Consider the following 20,309-nt stretch of genomic DNA (forward strand, 5'->3'; position numbering starts at 1 on the left):
CAGTAAGGTTGACTCACCGGCATGTTACTACACTGGACCATAACATACTCAAAAATGTTTGAATTCAGGCAACTGTTTGCAATGAGAGCCTTCTTCTTGTTTGCTGCTTCAGTTGTTACTTTCTTCTTTCAGGTGTGGTGGAGCCAGAATCTGTTATATTTTTCATGAGACCTTTGGAAGAACTTTAGAATCTGTTGACCCTCTGGGTGGCCTTAACACAATTGACATTCTGACTGCCATTAGAAATGCCACTGTGAGTGTTTTCTGTATTCCTAAGTGTTGTGGCTATACATTAGGGAGCAAAGGTTAAGTTCTATATAAGGACACAACTTTGAAATGGTTCAGTRTTTTCATGACATATGTGGCTCCTGGTGAATATGGGGATTGGTGTTGCTAAGAATTAAYAGAGAAAGCTCACTTTTAAATTTTGCTGGATGTAGAATGTTCACTCCTTAGAGCTTGACTTTGAAAGTCAAACATGTCAGTCTGCTTTTGTATTGTGTCTGTTGGGTATGGATAAAAAGACAAGATTCTGTATGGTCTTGGAGCTGAGGTACTCTGTAGCAATGATCTGTGTGCATGTTCCTATCCTGTAAAGGAAAAATTTAAAATCAGGATTTAGTAACAGGGAAGATGTTATATTTCAGATAAAAAATGTTTTATGTGTAGCTAAGCATTGGTCTGTGTGGTCATAAATGAAATTATTCTGAACACTGAAACCCATCTATTTTGTTGCTATGGTATTATCTGTCCAAGACTGTCCAATAAATAATGGCAATTTTCCTCTCTGAAATTGTCTTTGCCTTTATAGTAAATTTAATCTAAATGTGGATCCACATATGTGAAAAGCATTTTTCAGATTTATAAACTTAAAGTAACATGAGTAGGTAGAAATCCCCAAGATTCCATAGGGATGCTGGTTAATCTMTATTTAGCCCAGTTTGTCTTCAAGATAGCAACTTTACAGTTTTTATTTTTTAATATTCTTGTAACATATTTTACTCTTGAGACCTGCTCTGAGTGCCAGGTGTGATCACTGTGACCTGATTTATTCTGGGCCTCATCAGACACTACTTCTTAGAAATGCATCTTGTTTTATAGACAATAAAGCAGCTTTTTCCCTCCTTTTGAACCAGGGTCCCCGTCCTGCCTTGTTTGTTCCTGAGGTTTCATTTGAGTTGCTGGTAAAAAGGCAAATCAAACGTTTGGAAGAACCAAGCTTRCGCTGTGTGGAGCTGGTTCATGARGAAATGCAGAGGATTATCCAGCATTGTAGTAATTACAGTACACAGGTAAAAATGCATGCTTTAGAATTGATTTTGTAATTACTGGCGTGTGTGTGTGTGGGTCACTACTTGCTTAAAAAGTTCTGGAAGTCTCACCAGTAAATTTTTGATTTGTTYTTAGGAATTACTGAGGTTTCCTAAATTGCACGATGCCATAGTTGAAGTAGTAACCTGTCTTTTGCGTAGGAGACTTCCTGTCACAAATGAAATGGTAAGTTTYCATCTGCTGTAATTTTGCTGGTAAAAGTGTATGTTTTGTGGAGTCTTGATGCTTTGTGTTTGCAGTATAAACCCAAGTTATTCAAGGAATCTCGACTTGTATTTGTTAAAAAGCTAGTTATTTAATATCTAGATGGTTTAAAACGTCTTCTATATTAGAATATAGATACATAAAAAAAAAAGGGATGGGGTTAGGGTTAAGCATATTGTCTCCTATGTTTCAATTTTCCAAGAAGAATTCTTCTAGAACTTCAATTTAACATCTTCTAGTCGTTCTTTATAGGTGTATTTCCCTCCCTTGTAACAGATGCTGTGCATTTAGTGTAGAGTTTGGGATGCAGTGATGAAAATTGAATTATAATCCTCATTCTTTGTGTTTTAGAGACATTTTTTCAATATCCTTTAGCTAGTGAAAACTAAAAATTCAACTTGCAGCTTTAAGTAAGTATCTTTTAATATGCAAGTCTGATTTGGACTGCCTGTTGTGGAGTAAACAGTGTTTCAGTAATGGAACGTGCATTTGATGCGAAAAGCAAAAATTGTTTTGTATACTCACTATCCTTCATAGAGTCAGCCCCCCCTGGCTCACATGTAGGTAGTTTGTGGCAGAATGGTCTTTGGCTATGGGTGATTAAGCTCTGCTCCCCAGCATTGTAGGTCACTGCTCTTCATTGGCATTATTTACTCCCTGAATTTTTGATCTGTGAATGTCTTGCATTGCAGGTTCAYAATTTGGTGGCCATTGAGTTAGCTTATATCAATACCAAACATCCAGACTTTGCTGATGCCTGTGGGTTAATGAATAACAACATAGAGGTAAGAAAATATGTTCTTTTAAAAAGTTTTTTGTSTTTTTAAGTGAAAGTGAAATTGATAAAATAAAAAATGCTTCAACTTCTTTCATTGAAACACCTTTCCACATTTTGAGGTATTAGAAATGTGGTGAATTATGAATATGCTGTATACTCATGTGATCTGTGGATTTGTTAATTTCTAGTGCATGTTACATTCAGGAACAGTGGTTGATGTTTATTGAAAGGATTCTGCCTATTTTTTAGTCTGGAAAATAAGTGGGGCACCTAATTGAGTATTACTTATGAAATGAAATTTTATAAGGGGAAATTTAAATGAAGTTGTGAAATGGCACTTAATGTTGAAGTAACTGCATTTTTTTTCTCTGACACAGTGTATCAAATAATATTCCTCTCATTCATGAGAGGATAATATTAGTATTGTTTCCTCTGTTCAGGTTCTAATTTCTGCTTGCTGTTGGCATTGTTCTTCAATCYCTGTGTTACCACACTTCAGTCTCCCTGAGACATTCTTTCCATGAATCTCCTATCAGTAGTTGTGTTTTTCAAGCCCAAAGTTGACTGATAATACTTGTTGCTGCCATCATCCCTTAGAAGCAGTTCAACAAGTAATCTGCTAGATTGGAAGGATCCATCTGGTGTTGTTGCAATGCTTCATCTCTATGGCTAAGAGTTTGTTAATACCCTTGTGTTTACTCAACACATCATTTTCATTCATCACAGAATCATAGAATGGCTTGGATTGGAAGGTCATGCAAGGTCATCTCATTCCACCCCCCCTGCCACRTGCAGGGACACATTTCTTTAAGCTGGGTTGGTCAGAGCCCCGTCCAAACTGGCTTTGAACACTGCCAGGGCTGGGGCATCCCCAGCTTCTCTGGGCAACCTATTGCCTCACCACCCTCACAGTAAAGAATTTCTTCCTATGTAATATGTAACTTAAACCTACTCTCTTTCAGTTTGAAGCCATTCCCCCTTGTCCTGTCACTACATACTCTTGTAGTATTCTTTTTTAAAATGCTTACATTACACTTACTACTCTCTAGTTTTAACAGAAAGTTTTACTTCCTTCTATACATAAATTTTGTACTGATTAGGTATGCAATTGAATTTGACTTGGTAAACTGCTCTTTAGGCTAGTTCACAATCAATGTGTATGGAAACTGCTGTGGATACAGAAATTAAGACTTTGTGAAGCTGAACATACAAAATTGTTGTATTATGTGTTACTTAAACTAGCTCTTTCCTAACATTTTCCTAAACAAGACATTMAAATCTTTGAAGATTTTCATTCAACCTATATAAACCCAAGCCTTATTCAGTGGACAGTCAAATGTTAATTTCAAGCAGAATCAGATATTTCTCTGTCCTGATTGCATCAAATGCTGTTTTGCCATGAAGTGAATTCTGCCTCCTCCTTCCTTTTGGGCTAATCATGTGCTGGCCACAGAATCAAATCCTTTCGATTACTTGGAGGATTTACAGCCTAATGAGGGCTGTAAGGTATCTATGCTGAGCCAAATTTTGTATCTTTGATGTTGTTTTCCAAAGGCTCAGGTTTTGATTAGGGAGTTTGGGGCAAAAAAAAAAAAGTTGCAAAATTTTTTATACTGAGAATTTAGTTTTGACCAGGTAATCAAAGCAATTTTATCCAAATAATCAAGGGTTTTATARACCACTGTATTAGGATGACACTGGATGAGATGAAATTACTCGTGTTTGTCTCTAAAATGTAAGTCATCTGTAAAATGTGAATTTTGCCCACGTGTTGACAACTGAGGTCTTGCTGGATTGTTTTTAAAGGAACAAAGGCGGAACAGATTAGCCCGGGAATTGCCTTCTGCTGTGTCACGAGACAAGGTAAGTAAATGTTTGATTTTATTTTTTTATATAAAGTTTAATGCATTCTCCTAGATCYAGTCTAAGTATTGGAAATTTTGATATGCTGCCCTAGTAACAGTCTTGGGAGCTTACAAGTATTGAGTTTTTTCCTTTCAATTTCATAAGATAGAAGTGGAATGCCATTTTCTTAAAAAGATGCAATTTTTGGGAGGTTTTAAATTGGGTATTTCTGAAGACTTGTCTATAAATTTACTTTAATATTACACTTATTATTTGAATGTCATCTCAGGTAAAGTATAAAATGCCTGCATATGTTTAAGATGGATTCAGACCTTTCCTGCTTAATTTCATAGCTGAGACACATTGATTTCAAATGATAAAGAAGTGATTKAAAACATCCAGTGTGCCCATATAGTGACTTTTTAAGTCACTCTTAAAATTGCAGTTTATTGCAGTCTTGCTTTCTTTGGGACAATATGCTGAGGTGACATTTTCAGTTGTTTATTGTCATCCAGTCATGTATTCTGTTTCTGGAGCTTGCTTAATTTTAGCAGGTTTTGGGATTAGTGCAATGACATGGGTGGAAGAACCAGCCAAGTGTCATGGAAACTGTTGWCTGGCTGTAGAAAAGAACAGTCTGACAATAAACTGGAATTTTAGACAGTTATTTAATATTATGTGAAGTATTTCAAATTCAAAGATACAGAATATAGTTTAAGCTCCTCATGAGGTTGTAACAGGAGTTTCTACAACTGTTAAAAATTGGTTCAGTAAGTTCGTTACCTTGAAAAATGAGACAGAGTCCCAGAGTGGATCTAATACTACTGCCTTTAATCAGTGTAAGACAATTGATGGATTAACYGGGATTTTAAGGTAGCTATCTACAGATTGCTTTCAGTGCTCTTTGATTCTTCTTTTTATTGATTTCATATTTATGTCATCAGGGTAGGAGCTGAAATGAAACTGAAGGTCAGATAATCCAAAAGTCTCTTAACTGTCTTGGAGATGCGGAGGTGTTTTTTTTGTTTGTTTTTGTTTTTTTTTTCTTTTTTTGCCTTTTTTTGGCCTTTTTTCCTTTTCTTTTTCTTTTTTTCCTGCTTCTATTGCTATTTTTCTTGCAAATTAAAAACATTTTTTCACTGGATTTTGAAAGATGCTAGTAGGTAAAAATGTATGAAATCTGCTAGGTAGATTTTGGTGGTCTTCAGTTGATTTTTTTTTTTCCCTCCTCCCTGCGTTTTTTTACCTTCCTTAGTCTACTAAAGCTCCAGGTGCATTGGCACCTGCTTCCCAGGAGACTGTTACTGCTGCTTCTGCTGAGGCTGATGGCAAGGTCTGTCTTGATTTTTCCTCTAAGCACTGCATGCCCGTTTCTGTTGTGCACCCCAGATGTAAGGAAAGCAGTTTGTCTGTAGTGCTCTGTCACTGACAGTGTGTCTTACCTGGTGTGGATTACTTGGCACTACTGATTTTACCATGTGCAGTGGCATGCAAAGACATGCCCTGGGGTGCCCAAGTCACTGCTTTCTCTCTGAACTCTTGGTTGCAATATATTGTGGTGCAAATATGCAGCATAATTTGCCTCAAACTGTCAATAGATTGTTTGGTGCAACAGTATTGTAATCAAAAGTGTTCAGCCTGGCTGTTAAACTGCATGTTTTTAATGTGTTGACAGTTAAAGAARGAGGACAGAAGATAAGCTAAAATGTGAGTTTCCTGCTTCCTGCAGGGAATCTTTACAGGCTTTGTTCAAACTGAACCTCCTTTGTGTCGTTTCACATAAATGTTGAGTCCCTAGTRTACTTATATTTGTGAAATGTGGTCTGCAGTGTTTTATTACACGTTGGGTGTGCTGTCTCTTGTGTTAAAATAACAGCTCATGATTACTGTAAAGGCTTTTTTGCTAATTGCTCTTGCTTGGAGTCAGAAAAGATGGGCAGTCACAAGTTYGTCACAAGTTCATCTGTTAGGAGTACCAAGGGAACTCAGGCTTTCTGCTTCATTGCATATTCAGCTCTTACTGCAAAACTTCCATTTCTGGCCTGAACAAAACGGCTAAAGTCAAAGTCTAGTCAACAGTAGAATTTTAACTATTATTTTCTTCAATGTTTTAGAGGTTTTGATATGCTGCAAAAAATTACAAAGAAATCAAGAGCCACAGCGAAGATAGTGTTGTGACTTAAGAAGTTGCAGGAAGCTGCCAGATTTGGTTTGCATTTCTCATAAAACTTGTCCTCTATTAGGTGGTACATTCCACACTTGTGTAGTTTTGTTTCTGAAATTACTTTGGAGGTAGAGCAGGCTCCACAGTAACACAGAATGAGAATGGCATAGGGATTTTTGTCATTTTGAACAAATGTCTCACAATCAGAAATAATGCAATGGAGCTTCCCTTAAAATAATATTCTCTTATAATAGAGTTTGATTTGAATTCTTACAGTCTGTTCTATGATACTTCTAAGCAGTTGTGCAACTTCTGATGTGCACAGTTCAGCTGGTTTCTATTTACTGTTCTTTTTCCTCACTGCTTTTTGTTTTTGTTTTTTTTTTGGTTTTTTAAAGATCAGCCTGTGGTGTTTAATTGTAAACACAATAGATAAATTTCACTTTTTTCCTCCTATATCTGAAGCAAGATATAAATAGTAGTACAGAGCCTTGAATGACTTTTAATGTTTTTTTTTCAAACAGCAATGAGTTTTAAAGCACAGTAGTAAATAGAACAGATATTCGGCTTGTGGAAAGGTACAAAATAAAAATTGCCCCTGTTCTACATGAAAATAAACTGTTGGGATTTTTAATACTAATCAACATATTATGGATACCATCCACTAATATTTCTTCTGTCCATTAATTCTTAATGTTTAAGAGTTGGGTGTACTTTTCTCAGGAGATCAGTGAGTCATTCTTTGTCTGGAACTTCCCAGAATCTCTGAACTTCACTTGCAGAGGATGAAGATTTTTGTTTCTGTAGCCTTCTGTAAATTCTAACAGCACAAACATGTTCATAGCTGTGGTACCTAGAAATAAAAGTRTGCATATTTTGTAGCTGTAATTGTAGGAAACTTCAGTTTGTATTTAAATAAACCCCAAAGAATTTAAATACAAGTATTGCAAGAGCTGTAGTGATCTTCAAAACATGCTGTCAGAATGATCCTGATAGTATACAWTGTAGTGTTCCAAGGATGTATGGTAACAGTGGTAAAAGCTAAATGATTTAGGAAAACCACTCCATATTTCAGAAGTGATCTGTAGGCCCTTAAAATGCTGTGGAGCTTCCCTGTGTGAGACATTTTCCATACCCTTTATTAGGGAGAATATGAATTTTAGTGGTACTTTTTGTCAGCTGTAAGCAGCAAAGGGACAACAAAAGCGGGGAATGCAAGAACAGAGTGAAAGGAATATACCTATGAAAATCTCTTTTTTTAGTGAGTTTTACCTGTACTGGTTTGATCAGATAGTGCTTTACAGTGCCCAAGTTCTAATTCTCTCATGTTTTTTTCAATGTGCTGTTTGTGCAGACTGCTACTGCAGCAGCAGATGCATCTCAGGAGTCTGGAACAGGCAGCTGGAGAGGGATGCTGAAACCCTCCAAATCAGAAGAGGTAGCAGCAGAGGAAAAATCCAAGCCAGCTGCAGCCCTRCCTGCTAGTCCTCAAAAAGGACATGCTGTAAACCTATTAGATGTGGTGAGTCATGGAAGACAAATACSTCTTCTTTGTAGTTCAGCCTCAGGAAACAAAACATCTGAATGCCAGATCTTGTAACTTTGCTACTAATATATGGTATCTTTGGAAATGATTCCACTAGAGCAACAGGCAGCTCTAGCCAGTCTCTTCAGCTTTGCTTCTTGCCCAATCCCAATCTTCCTGCAACCTCCCTGCCTGCTCCAKTTTCAGCCTATGATTGGGAAAACTGGCTTCCTTTCACATTCCTGTGCAAGTGARCTCCTTGTCTAGACAGCTGTTGGTACAGAAACAAATTTCAGCTCAACTCARGTTCCTTCTCTTCTTTTGCTGAAGTTGAATGTTTACATTAGAGAAGAATCACTTAAAATCTACTTAAGTTAAAAAACAGATGGAAATATTTGAACTGTTGGAGAGCATTAGAAAAAATGTAGTGGTGCCCTCCAACCAGAACTGGATTTTGATATGTCTCTTTATTTCTGAAGAATTATATGTTTGTTGCAAGACAAGTTACATCTGTCAAACTCAGGCTAAAAGAGCAGTAGTTACAGTTTTATTTACATATGCAAATRAGTAGAATTGCTAAACTGAGGGGTTTTTTTTCATAGCCTGTACCTGTTGCACGCAAACTTTCTGCCCGTGAGCAACGAGATTGTGAAGTGATTGAACGACTTATTAAATCCTACTTCCTTATTGTCAGGAAGAACATTCAGGACAGGTAAACCCAAACTTCYTTGGAATATTTAAGCCATACAAATACTGTTTTTCAAGTAATATATGTAATCTTGTTATTTTTCTCGTGTTCTTATGTTTGTAAGAAGAGAGAAAATATATTTATTTTTTAGAAGGGACAGCAGCAGTAAAACTTGACATTTCACAGAATTACAAAGTTAGAAGAAGCATTTTTTTTTTCTCTAATGGTTTCAATTCTGTATAGTATTAATTATTTATTTATTATTAATTATTATTAATTATAATTAATATAGTATTAATTATTTAGGTAATGCCTACTTTTCTGAAGGATGTTTCAATTCAGATGGATAATTTGCTGTGTACTTCTGACCAAATTTTGATTTACTATCCTGTTATTTTAAATGGGAAGATCAAATAGAAACWACTGTGGGTCAGTTTCCTTGCACTTAGCTGTAAGGATGGAAACAGAATAAAAGAGTTTACTGCTATGTGCAACTAGGGAAAACCTTTAAAGTTTTGCTTGAAAAATGTCTTTTTTTTTTTTTTTAATGAAATGTGATATAAAACTGTGTTTTGCTTATGTCTTTGTGGAAAGACCTGACTTTGCATGTATTTTTTTGTACCTATGTGGTACAAAATATGGTACACAATTTCCCTATATGGGATATTTGGGGGGGAAATACAGGAATTTGGCAACCATATTTTAGAGCAGATTAGTGAGTTCACAGATATTTTAGTCTACTGGTTTAGTAAACTGGTACTTGCAATAATCATTTTTAGTATTTCATGGCAGGGAAGCACTCTCTTTACCTTAATTTTACTGCACTCTTCGTACTGTGTAATATCAGAGATGTGAATTATTTCTTTGCCTTTCTCCTTTCCCATTCACACATTATATTTGATTTTAGGGTTGACATACTTAAGTGTGTCATCCCTAGCACAGTGGAGACAGGTTCCTTTCTAATGAGCAAAGTAATTTATTTRTTCTTATTTTGTGTTTTATGCTATTCATGTTTTTTACAATGCAGCTATTCTGTTTGAAAGGAATTGATTTTTATATCAGTTAGTTCTACTTTTGTATTGTACATGATGCTACTTTAGTGAGAGTTTTTATTTATGGCAGTAATAGATTCCTGGTAGTTTGTGCCAAAGCTGTGTGTAGCTGCTTGCCCTCATTGTGGATTCTTCAGTCAGGAACAGACTTGGTTTTGAATAATTATTTTGAAGAAATAATCTTTCTGTGCTTGCAGTGTGCCAAAGGCAGTGATGCATTTTCTGGTGAACCACGTGAAGGACACTCTCCAGAGTGAGCTGGTGGGCCAGCTGTATAAATCCCTGTTGTTGGATGACCTTCTCACGGAGTCTGAGGACATGGCACAGCGCAGGAAAGAGGCAGCTGACATGCTAAAGGTAATGAAGAGATCAGCAGCTCATGGCAGTAGTTAACCATATAAATGTGAGATTTCTTGAAGATTTGTCTTCCTTTTTGCTTTACTRCTTTTTAAGAATATGGCAGTGATTACTTTTCTCTGCTAGCACAATTAAAACCTATACATCACCAGAAAGGATTACGTATGAGCTTTTAAATGTGSAGTTTAGCAGGCTAGAAATAAAGTAGGCACAGTTTCTCTTTTATTTTTAAGGTTTAATGGATTAAAACTGTGTATGGTAAAAAAGTCTGCCCTTCTGGAGAATTTAATGGGTTGCTGCTCATTTCATAATAAAACTGATTCGCTTAGATTTGATTTTTAACTTTACACTTCCTAAAYTGCTGCTGTTATGTCCCTGGGAAATCTCTCCAGCAAAACTAACTAGCTTTTGTGTGTTCCTGTGTGCAGGCCTTGCAGCGAGCCAGCCAGATCATTGCAGAGATTCGTGAGACACATCTTTGGTGAAGACTGTATCAGCCACACTATTTATATGCATTGGAGGTTACATTGGCTTGACAATTGCTAGGCATGGTATACGGAGTAGAATTTTTATTTATGAACTTTTCTTATCTGTGTACTGCAACTGTGTAAATCTGCTCATGTAAAGACAGTTGGTTTGATTTGCAAACAGAAAAATATGCTGTATTTTGCAAAAGAAGTCGTATTTAATCCATATAATAAATGGCTCTAAATGTTTCCTTACCAGGTTTCTGGTGCAAATTAAAGCAGACCAAGTCTTCTGTCTCAGTGACAGTCTCATTTGAACTTGGGGAAAAACATTCAAGTTCCAGTGCCTGACCTGCTGAACAGGTTGCCTGTGGTTAAGATGGCCGGTGTAGTCTTGTGGCATAGTTTTAAGCTGCTTTTCCAGTAGAAGTTTCAATACTGTGAAGAAAAGAGAGCACCGAGTATTTTCTTTCATGAATATATTGCATGCACTGTGACAGGTGGAGATCTCCATTCTATAGCACAGTAGAGATGTCGACTGTATTACTATGTATGTGTGTTCCCTTTTTTTTTTTTTTTTTTTTTTTTTTTCCCCAAATGTTTCAATGGCAGACAGAACTTCAGACTTGATTTAATGGAGTATCATGTAGGAAGAATTAGCCTGGAGCTTGCGAACAATAACAGCCTACTAAAAAGTGGGTGCAGTGTTACTCACGTGCACTGGAGCTTGTGTATGAATGTTGGGGTTTAGAATCAGGCACAAGGACACCTTCCCCTTCCTCCCCCCTGGGACCAAGCCCCTGGACCATCTGATGGTAAATTTGCTCTGGCAGAACAGAAAAATAAAAACTGATTTCAAAACTGTAATGGAATAATAAGCGTTTCTTTTAAAAACAGATGAAGTTGGCCAGGGAGAAGGGGATCCCCACAACTTCTTCAAATTTTGGAATGTATGACAGTRTGAAAGAAAGTCTTTGGAATTGGAATATTTATATCAGAGATTACAGTTGCTTTTGAGGAAATTTTATTGTGCTGTAAGTAGCTTTTTTTTTGATGACAATCGTAAAATTATGGAATTTTAGGTTGGAAATTAAGTTGCTGAGATTTTTTTTCTTCTGATTATAATTCATACAGATAACTATTGATCACACTAGCCTTGAAAAAGTAAACATTTTAATTTTTATGAATAAAAAWTTATTTAAACTCCAGCCAGCATACTTGCATGTACTTTTCAAGCAGATTCACTCTTTTGTATAAAGTGAAAATGTTTACTATAGTGTTGCTGATATTTTTTCTTTAACACAACTTGCATGAAAAATAGGACACTGCTGTTAACCTCCATGGCTTGATTTTACAGTATTGGGCCAAGATAGTGAGGTTTTTATTACCATATGCAGTTCCTTCCCCTTAAATCAGTTAGCAAAAAYGGAATTCCTTTTATAAGCTGCTAAAGATTGAAAATTTAAAAGTTCAGTTTACAAGAAGCTCTTTWAAAAAATGTATTTTTTTTCTCATGGTAATCTTCAATTTGGCATCAATATGAGCACAAGGAGTTTAGTCTGACAGATGCAACTTTTGGTTACTTAATGTATGAACTGAGGAAATTCATTCAGAAGACAGAACTGTGTATTTTTAAACAGCCTAAAAAGTCATGGTGTATGCATTACGTGTAATGAATACAAAGAAGGTACTTTTATCTTGCATTGTATCCAGGGATGGTAGTTCTCAGATTTAAAAAATAAGACTGAACCACTTTTCAAATAAACTCTGGTGATCAGTGAAAGCTTTTAAGTTCTGTCAAAAGTATTACATTTGTGTTYGGAATTTACCTGACACCTCTCTCCCTTTTGCTTTTGACATCTAAGAAGTTTTCAGCAAGGTAGTGCCGTCCAYAAGTGATCTGCTACCTAAGCTTTAACTCCCAAAGTTCAGTCAACAGTCTCTTGTGAAGAAATACTCTGACTTGTAAAGTTTTGAAATGCTGCATAAAGCAAATGGATTTCACTGATAGAAGAAATTCTTGCGAGTGATACCTGGCTCTGTAATGTCATGTGAAATTTCCAGTGTTAATTTGGTTCTGAAATGTAACGATTTTTTTTGTTTAAGTTTCACCAAAAGTTTCAATTTGGTAATGTTTGAGTGCCAAGAAATGAACTTGATTTGTAATCCTTAATGCAAGTCTTTGAAAGTCCATGCTGTAACAATCCTGTTATTTAATAAACAGATAATACACAAAATTAATTATTCCAGAAATAGTTTTGAACTGACTTGTAATTCTGGTGGCAGGTCTTACATGCTGTTTTAAGTCAGTAATTTAAGTACCTGTATTTTGTATAGCCTTACTTAKGATTGCACATGTTCTCACTCAATTCTGCATTCTTAGTTCTTGAATAGTTCCACAAATCAGTGTAGACAGGCTGCTCATGGCTGCTGACAGGTTTGAAACAAGCTGTTTCTGGAACTGAACTAAAATACTAAAAATGGCCTTATTCCTACCAGGATTGAAAGAAATTATGGGGAAACTATGGAAAAAAAGCCTAATGAGCAGCGACTGAAAAATTCCCAGATTACACTGATGGTTTACAACTGTCTTGTAGCCCACCTTATTTAATTTAAACTTGAAATTTCTGTCCTTATTGCACAAGTTTTAGCTAACCTTGCTCTCCAGTGGGGAGAGAATCATGAAGGGGAAAACCCAATACAGCCAAGCTCAGATTAGTCAATGGCTGACATGACCACCTGAGCTGCTGTAGTCCTGCTGTAACTAAAACCCAGTATCGTGATATGAACAGCGTGTCAATCCTTAGTGGTCAGGTTCGAGTTTTACTTGGGTGAATGGGGGGTTGGGTGTGTGTGCTTTAGACTTTATTCTGAAATAAACAGACCAGACTTTGTGTAAAACCTGCCTTAATTCAATGCTTTGTGGAGGACTGACTTTGACAGATGCCAGATTGGGTGTGGCAAACTCAGGTCCCTGCTTTATGGACCACAGCAGGGAATACAACTTGCCAGTTTGTTGGCCTCTCTTGCAAACTTGAATGGAATTGCTTTGAGTCATTTTTTTTCCTGCAGTTTTACCCTTCAGCTGTGAGAGCAATTGGGTGGCTGGTGTTTTCTGTAGTTACTGAAGATCATTGCATCTGCTTTTTGTTGCCAATTAAASTGTTCTTTGCGGTGAGAGCTAGGGGATTGATTCTTCAAAATTTAATACCACTTGAATATGGTTTTGTGCTCAGTGGCACTGTTTAAMCTGTTAGTGAAGGTGCTTTTATGCTCCCAGTTTTGAGTTTACCTGCTGCCACCCTTTACCTCTTGATTGCCACAATGAGATTAAATTCAAGTCTTCCAGCTTTCACTGTACAAATGGTTCTGGCTGGGCTTTTTTTAAGTTAGGGTTTTTTAAAAATACCTTGCCTAAATAATTACTTTTTGCACTTTCAGATCACACATTTGTAGCTGTGCTAAATACTTTTAATTCTTGTTCACATTTGAACAAGTTTTAACAATCTCTTTCTGATTACCTGAAYGTACTTGTAGGTGAGAAGTAAGACCAAGCTAAGGAAGAATRCTCAATTTTTCCAGTCATCCTTGATCCTTGACACWGTGCTTAGTTGTGATGGTCCTGTATGGTCATGGCAAGTGGTGGTTTTATCCAGCTGTTTCTCTGGAAAGAATCAGGGAAGGCTTTGGATTGCTAGGACTTGGTGAAAGGCAAGCAAATAGACTAAATTTATTAGGTTTATTACTAGAGGTTACAAGGTWTCTTACTAGAAACCTTGCATGCAAGGAACTTTATTCCTTTGTTTTTATATTTCTAAAATGTAAGTACTTTTACTAGTTTTTTAGTCGTGGATATATACGTGAATCTGTACCATTTGGAAATTACAGCAAATAGGCAGGAAAGAGACCAGACATAAAACACTACTTGTATCTAGGAGTTTTTCCTGTGACCAGAAGGAAACTCAGATCTGCTGTGTTTTATTTCACTGGAAGTGTGAACATGGGTGTCAACTGGTGCATTTTGGTCCCAGGTGCATGTTTGTGATTTGCTCTAATGCTGCTGTCATTTAAGGAACAAGGTGGCTGTGTCAGGTGGATCAACTTTCCCTTCCCTTCATCCCCTTCCTCCATGGGCTTTCTTTGAGGTAGAAATTACTCAACTACTTTTCATTTTTATGTAGCAGAGATAGGGCTAGAGAGGTCTCATTRTGAGACAGTTAAGCAGGATCTGAAAACTGAACACTAATAATTCCATTAACAGTAAGAACATTATGAGCTTCTGAAAGTACCATATTTCAGTTTCTATTCAGTAATCTGGAATGAGCAAGCCACAATTTTTTATTAGTGTTGGGATCGTAAATCAGTGCAAATGAAATCACCAAATGCAAATGATAGCATGGATGCATCAAGTTTATCATGTAAAAAGAAACATTAAAAAAAAMMAAMCAAAAAAAAAAATAATGAGCTTCCCCCCAACTCCAGAGTATCTATTTTTTGAGACTTGTTATCATTCCTTAGAATTTCCCCGTTCTTCTCCTAGGCTGGATGATTTTAAACCAGCTGAACTACCTGACTTACCCTGACAACAGAAGGGATGGTGCTGAGTTACCACATTCAGGAAGCAAAGATTAAGGTGTCCCCCTTGTGGCTGCCATTACTGCAAATTTGTACTGTAGATTTCATAGATCAGGAAATGATTCTGCATGGCCTGAGGCCTRATCCTTGAAAGCAACGCTGCAAAGCACTAAAGCTTTCCTCACAGTTTCCTCGTCCAAAGACTCTTGTGGGGCTGTTTMCCCACACCTCTTGGGCAGCTGACATTTAAACAATTTTCGTGTACGTGCTCTAAATACGGTATAAAATGTACTGTCTTCCAGGAGACTGCAGAGCCTACACAACTACTACCAGGATATTCCTTCAACAAAAATGCAAGATAGCATGGATGCATCCAAGTCATTCAGGGGACCAAAAAACTGGAACAAGTGTCACTCACCTTGTAAGTCCTACACACACAGAAGGCCTAAAAGGATTCATYAGRTTGATTTAAGCTTTGAAAGGGTCTGTACCTTCACATTGCAAAAAGGTCTGTACCTTCACATTCTCACATGAAAGCTGGAAAGCTTTAGTGCAATGTGTTCCATTAAGCAACCAAGAAGCCACTTACATTAGTATGTAATCATTCACTCCTTTATTATGAATTTCCTGCAGCTTCCTTCAAAGAAAACCTGTTCAGAGAAACACAATCATAGGCTGGTTGTCCTTGCCCCCAGTGAGGTTTCTGTTAGGTGACTGCACATTGGCTGTAAGAAGCACTGGTTTTGAGTTTGCTGTGGCTCATTTTGCTGTGGGTTATCCTGTGGAATAGAGTAACTGGCCACCATTCTCCTACAACACAGATGGCTGTTAAGGAGGGGAAGCACATCTCCACCACTGGACTTCGAAATCTTTTCATTTTCTTCTTGTGCAGATCCTCTATGAATGGTGCTCTGAATAAGGCAGAGTATCCACCATCACTTCAGTGGTTATAACTCAACTCCTTTATTTGAACTCTGGAGCATTTTGCAAAAGAAGTGCTGGGCAGTCTGTGAACTGTGCAGTAATGCACAGTACAGAAACATCTTTAAGTACATCTTCAAGCAGCAGAGTTACAATGACTTGTCCTTCTAGGGAGATATTCTTTTGTCACAACTGCAGCCATTTTATAATGTAGTAATTTTTCTTTCCAACCCTAAGTAATGATACTCCATTCTTCAGAATATGCTGTCCGAGAATGAGAACAGCCTCAGGATTAGTTACACGATTCCCATTTATTGAAACTCCTCCATCTGTAATTTTCCGGTACCTTAAAAACAAAACAAAAAACTATTGTTAATTGCAAGAGAAAGCTATTTATTATTAATAAGAACTGAAAGTTCACTTAGGGTTGTTTTTTGTTGGGGTTTTTTGGTTGAATCCATAATTGAGTAAATTTTAATTCTCCTGCACTTCACTTTCAGTCCAGGTCAAGAGTGACTGAAATTWCTTTAGCCTCTGCTACTCCAATTCTTTCTAAGAAGTATAAATAATGTTTTGAGTATTACCCAAGAGCACAGGTGAGATCTTACCCACTAGGTCCCTCTGGAATGGCATTTGCTTTGCGACACAAGTCAAGRACAGTCATCCCAGGTTCAAGCAACAGTTCTGCAGAAGTAGCTTGTCTGAAAAGTTCCTGTAACTCTTGGTCAGACATATCTTCCAATGCCTCCACACTGCTGTAATAAAGGGCCTTAGTGCACCTGTAAGAACAAAGATCATTCAAAATACAGAGCCAATCTCATCTTCACACACAACTCATCAGATTCCCCATCCCAACTTCTTCTGAGAGTCCACAAATTAAAGTCCTTAAAATACATCCTCTTTTTTTATTGTACCCCACTGCCCTTCAGGCTTTTTTTACACTGTCAATGTATTTTTAAGTTTACAGAATGATTACATTTTTCTCTTCAACACCTAAGCAACAACTTAATAGATTTAAAATAGTCCCTGAAAAGCTATGGATAATCACCATAGAATAAATCTGAAACGAAACTGCTCAATAAATCAAACTTTACCTCTTAGCAGATTCCAGCCCCTCTCTACCATGGACAAGCTTGGTAACTTCTGCAGCCAGTCGTTTCTGAGGGCCCCATTTTTCAGGTTCTTTCGCATGCATTTCCATGATGTGGGCAATCTCTTCAAGAGGAAGGAAGGTGAATAGTTTCAGGTATCTGTAAGCAGGGAAAAATATTTTGTCTGTATAGCCATCATTACAGATTTCCTGCTTTGTCATTCAGGCATCATTAACTGCACTACAGTGATTCTTTGTTTAAGAAATAGTATTACAGACATTCTGTCGTTCCAAACAACTCTTTAAAACTCCAAACAACTCTTTAAAACTCATCTTTTACTTAATAGTCTGCCTAGGGTCAAGACTTCAGACAAAAGAGAGTGTCAGGTACTTTTCTGAGGCTTGTAGTCCAATCAAGGAATGTGTTTTCTCTTGAAACTTTTACAGGATTTAGTGAAAATGTGTGTCAAGTAACAAGCTTTTGTCTTTATCTTAATAGTTCCACAATATGCTACAGCAAAATACCACTGCCAGCCTATGATGATCATGGGACAGAAGCATATAAAGTACTGGCAAGTATCTCAGCAGGAAGATTGTTTAGGATAACCAAGAATTTAAAGATGCATACCTAAGCCTACTCTTTAYAACCATGTCCACTTTAATGAGCTTTCAGTTCCATGCAGTGTATATTAAAGGCACCTTTACTGTTAACAAGTCTGAATGCCTGAAGTATTTTAGAGTTAAGTACCTCCATACCCGTCTTTTCAGTCTGAAAGGTTTTGGGGATCAGAACATGGATTTGAATTATCAGGGAATAAACCTCTGAGACAGGTAACTTAAGTTATGAGACAGGTCACAATATGAAAGGGAAGTAGCTCAGATTGAATGGTGCTATTGAAGTTTAAAGTAAAACAGATTTAGCAAGAATACACAGCAACTTATTAAAATCAATGGAGCGTCCAGAAAAAGCTGTGATGCTACAGTACTGAAGCTAAAACGCAATGTAAGACAGTCCACTGGCAGAACATAAATGCACTATTACTTCACTTGTTTGTCCATACACCCTCTAATTTTGTGATGTATATTTCAGCATATGGAAGTTCCACTATTCTGTATATTAGAGGCCAGTCTGTTTATTTCATGAATGTACAGTTATAATTAACACATACTTCTACATGGAGCTTGCACTGCATTATCTAAATGAAGCAGTTATAGTGAACAGTTAGGATTGGGTTTTATAAACAATGGCAAAAAACAACATGAAAAACTTACTTTTCAACTACATTATCTTGTTGTCTGACAAAAAACTGATACAGCTCAAATGGAGAAGTCTTATCCCTGTTTAGCCAAACTGCATTTCCAGCAGTCTTTCCCAGTTTATCTCCAGTGGTACTGGTAATAAGAGGTACAGTAATTCCAAACACATCTGTTCCTGTCATCCTGAGAAAGAAGAGTCACTGCATGTTAAAAGAAGAAAAAAATCGTATCTTGGTAAAGCTGACTAAAATACAAGCATCCTGCAAGATTCTGTCCTTGATACAAAGCTGTTAAGTAAGGCATAGACTAATGGGATGCCAACACTGTTCTGTGAAGAATGCTTCAGGAAAAAATGCAACAATTTCAGTTTTCAAGTTCCTTTATGTGTATCAAAAATGTTTAAATACTCTTTAAATTAAAAGTTTCATAAGCAACAGCACTAGCAAATTCATTGTCCTGGACCTTCTGCCTCGAACGCTGATCAAAGGTGCTTTTGTGGCTTGGATAGTTGTAAGGCTTTTCCTCTACCAATTCTGTGTCTTGTACGACTGAAGCATGCACTGAAGCAGAAGTGTTGCCACATACTCCCACATTTGTACTTCTRTGAATTTTTCAAGATTCACACTGGATTTGGTGGATAAGCAAAAAGTACATTCTCATCATAATTAATTTTATTTCTAAGAAATTAAGAGTCTTTATCAGTGGTACCACAACTACTTCTACTCAAGTGTGACTACACCAGGTTGTGCATGCTGGTAGAAGGCTTGTCTTGATTTTGTCCCATGCTTCAGGGTATTTCATTTTAGTTCTTGGATGGAAAAAAATCATATAAGCTAGTCAAAATGTACATATATACCAAGCTTATGGTCAGGCCAATTAAGCATTCCTCTCAAATCAGAGTTTTGGGATGGCTAAATCTCTTGAGGGCTGATTTTGCACCTGGTGCTTAAGGGAACTGTCAGCACCAAGGTGCAGAGCATTCCCTCACAGAATCACTTAGGTTGGAAAAGACCTCTGAGATGATCAACTCCAACCTGTGACAGAACATCACCATGTCATCTAGCCCACGGCACCAAGTGCCATGTGCAGTCTTTCCTTAAACACCCCCAAGATCAGTGACTCCATCACCACCCCCGCCAGTCCGTACCATCGCTGCCCTTCTCTGGACTTGCTCCAGACCTTCCTGAACTGAGGGACCCAGAGCCGGACATAGGACTGGAAGTGCGGCCTCACCAGTGCCAGGACAGTGGGACAGTCCCAGTCCCGGTCCTGACAGTGGTCCACACTGTGGCTGACAAAAGTTGCCCGACGCCCAGACCCCGCGCATCACCTCCCGCCCCGCGCTCCCGCCGTACTTGGTGACGAGCTCGTAGCCGGACATGATGTTCCCCATCTGGTCGTGGCCCCCCAGCTGGATGCGGCAGCCGTGGTGCTGGTGGAGGTGCAGGAAGTCGTACGCCTGGAGCGCCGGGTACAGGAATTCTGCCAGGCTCATGCCCTCGGCGCTGCGCAGCCKCGCCTGGCAGCTCTGCCGGCTGAGCAGCGTGCCCATGCGGAGGCGGCCGCCGGCGCCGCCGAGGAAGCGCAGGAGCGGCTCCCGGCCGAGCCATCGCGCGTTGTCCAGCAGGGCCAGGCGGCCGAGCGGCCCCGCCGCGGGCTCCCAGAACAGCTCCCGGTGGTTGCGGAACAGCCGCTCCAGCCCCGCGCGCAGGGCCCGCGCGTGCGCGCGCACCCGCCCCGCCGGCAGCGGCTCCCGCGCGCGCTCCCGCCCGCTGGGGTCCCCGAGCCGCGCCGTGGCCCCGCCCACCACCGCCAGCACGTCATGGCCCGCGCGCTGGAAGTGCAGCAGCGCCATGACCGGCAGCAGGTGCCCCACGTGCAGCGAGTCCGCCGTGGGGTCGAACCCGCAGTAAGCGGCCAGCGGCGGCCGGCCCGGCTCCAGAAGCGCCGGCAGCTGCTCCTCCGCGCTCTGCGCCGGGAACACCTCCTGGAACAGCCCGCGCTCGCACTGCGCCGCCAGCAGCCCCCCGGCGCCCCGCGCCCGCCGCGCCTGC

At 38.7% G+C, this 20,309-nt stretch overlaps 2 protein-coding genes across 3 annotated transcripts in view; one reads left to right on the forward strand and one right to left on the reverse strand.

The window, feature by feature from the left end:
* DNM1L (dynamin 1 like) overlaps positions 1–11,620 on the forward strand; it is a 34,875-nt gene extending 23,255 nt beyond the window's left edge. Inside the window, exons 10-19 of one of the 2 annotated variants that reach the window (XM_057381760.1) lie at positions 133–253; positions 1,137–1,292; positions 1,408–1,497; positions 2,229–2,321; positions 4,121–4,177; positions 5,415–5,492; positions 7,678–7,845; positions 8,451–8,560; positions 9,786–9,945; positions 10,374–11,620. In XM_057381760.1, coding sequence (XP_057237743.1) covers positions 133–253; positions 1,137–1,292; positions 1,408–1,497; positions 2,229–2,321; positions 4,121–4,177; positions 5,415–5,492; positions 7,678–7,845; positions 8,451–8,560; positions 9,786–9,945; positions 10,374–10,430 — 1,090 coding nt within the window. In that variant the 3' untranslated portion in view covers positions 10,431–11,620. The remainder of the gene's footprint in view (positions 1–132; positions 254–1,136; positions 1,293–1,407; positions 1,498–2,228; positions 2,322–4,120; positions 4,178–5,414; positions 5,493–7,677; positions 7,846–8,450; positions 8,561–9,785; positions 9,946–10,373) is intronic. The other variant, XM_057381761.1, reaches the window with a different exon arrangement.
* A 3,895-nt stretch (positions 11,621–15,515) lies between these two features.
* On the reverse strand, positions 15,516–20,308 carry YARS2 (tyrosyl-tRNA synthetase 2; the record flags this gene model as incomplete). Its single annotated transcript, XM_057381755.1, has 5 exons — positions 15,516–16,254; positions 16,517–16,687; positions 17,003–17,158; positions 18,271–18,438; positions 19,611–20,308. Coding segments are annotated over 5 exons (1,353 nt in total), but the record flags the coding sequence as incomplete, so codon positions are not given.
* Between the last annotated feature and the right edge of the window lies 1 nt (position 20,309).

This window comes from Malurus melanocephalus, unplaced genomic scaffold (assembly GCF_030028575.1).
Source record: "Malurus melanocephalus ecotype Western Australia unplaced genomic scaffold, MMel_1.1 scaffold_526, whole genome shotgun sequence".
NCBI classification, from domain to species: domain Eukaryota; kingdom Metazoa; phylum Chordata; class Aves; order Passeriformes; family Maluridae; genus Malurus; species Malurus melanocephalus.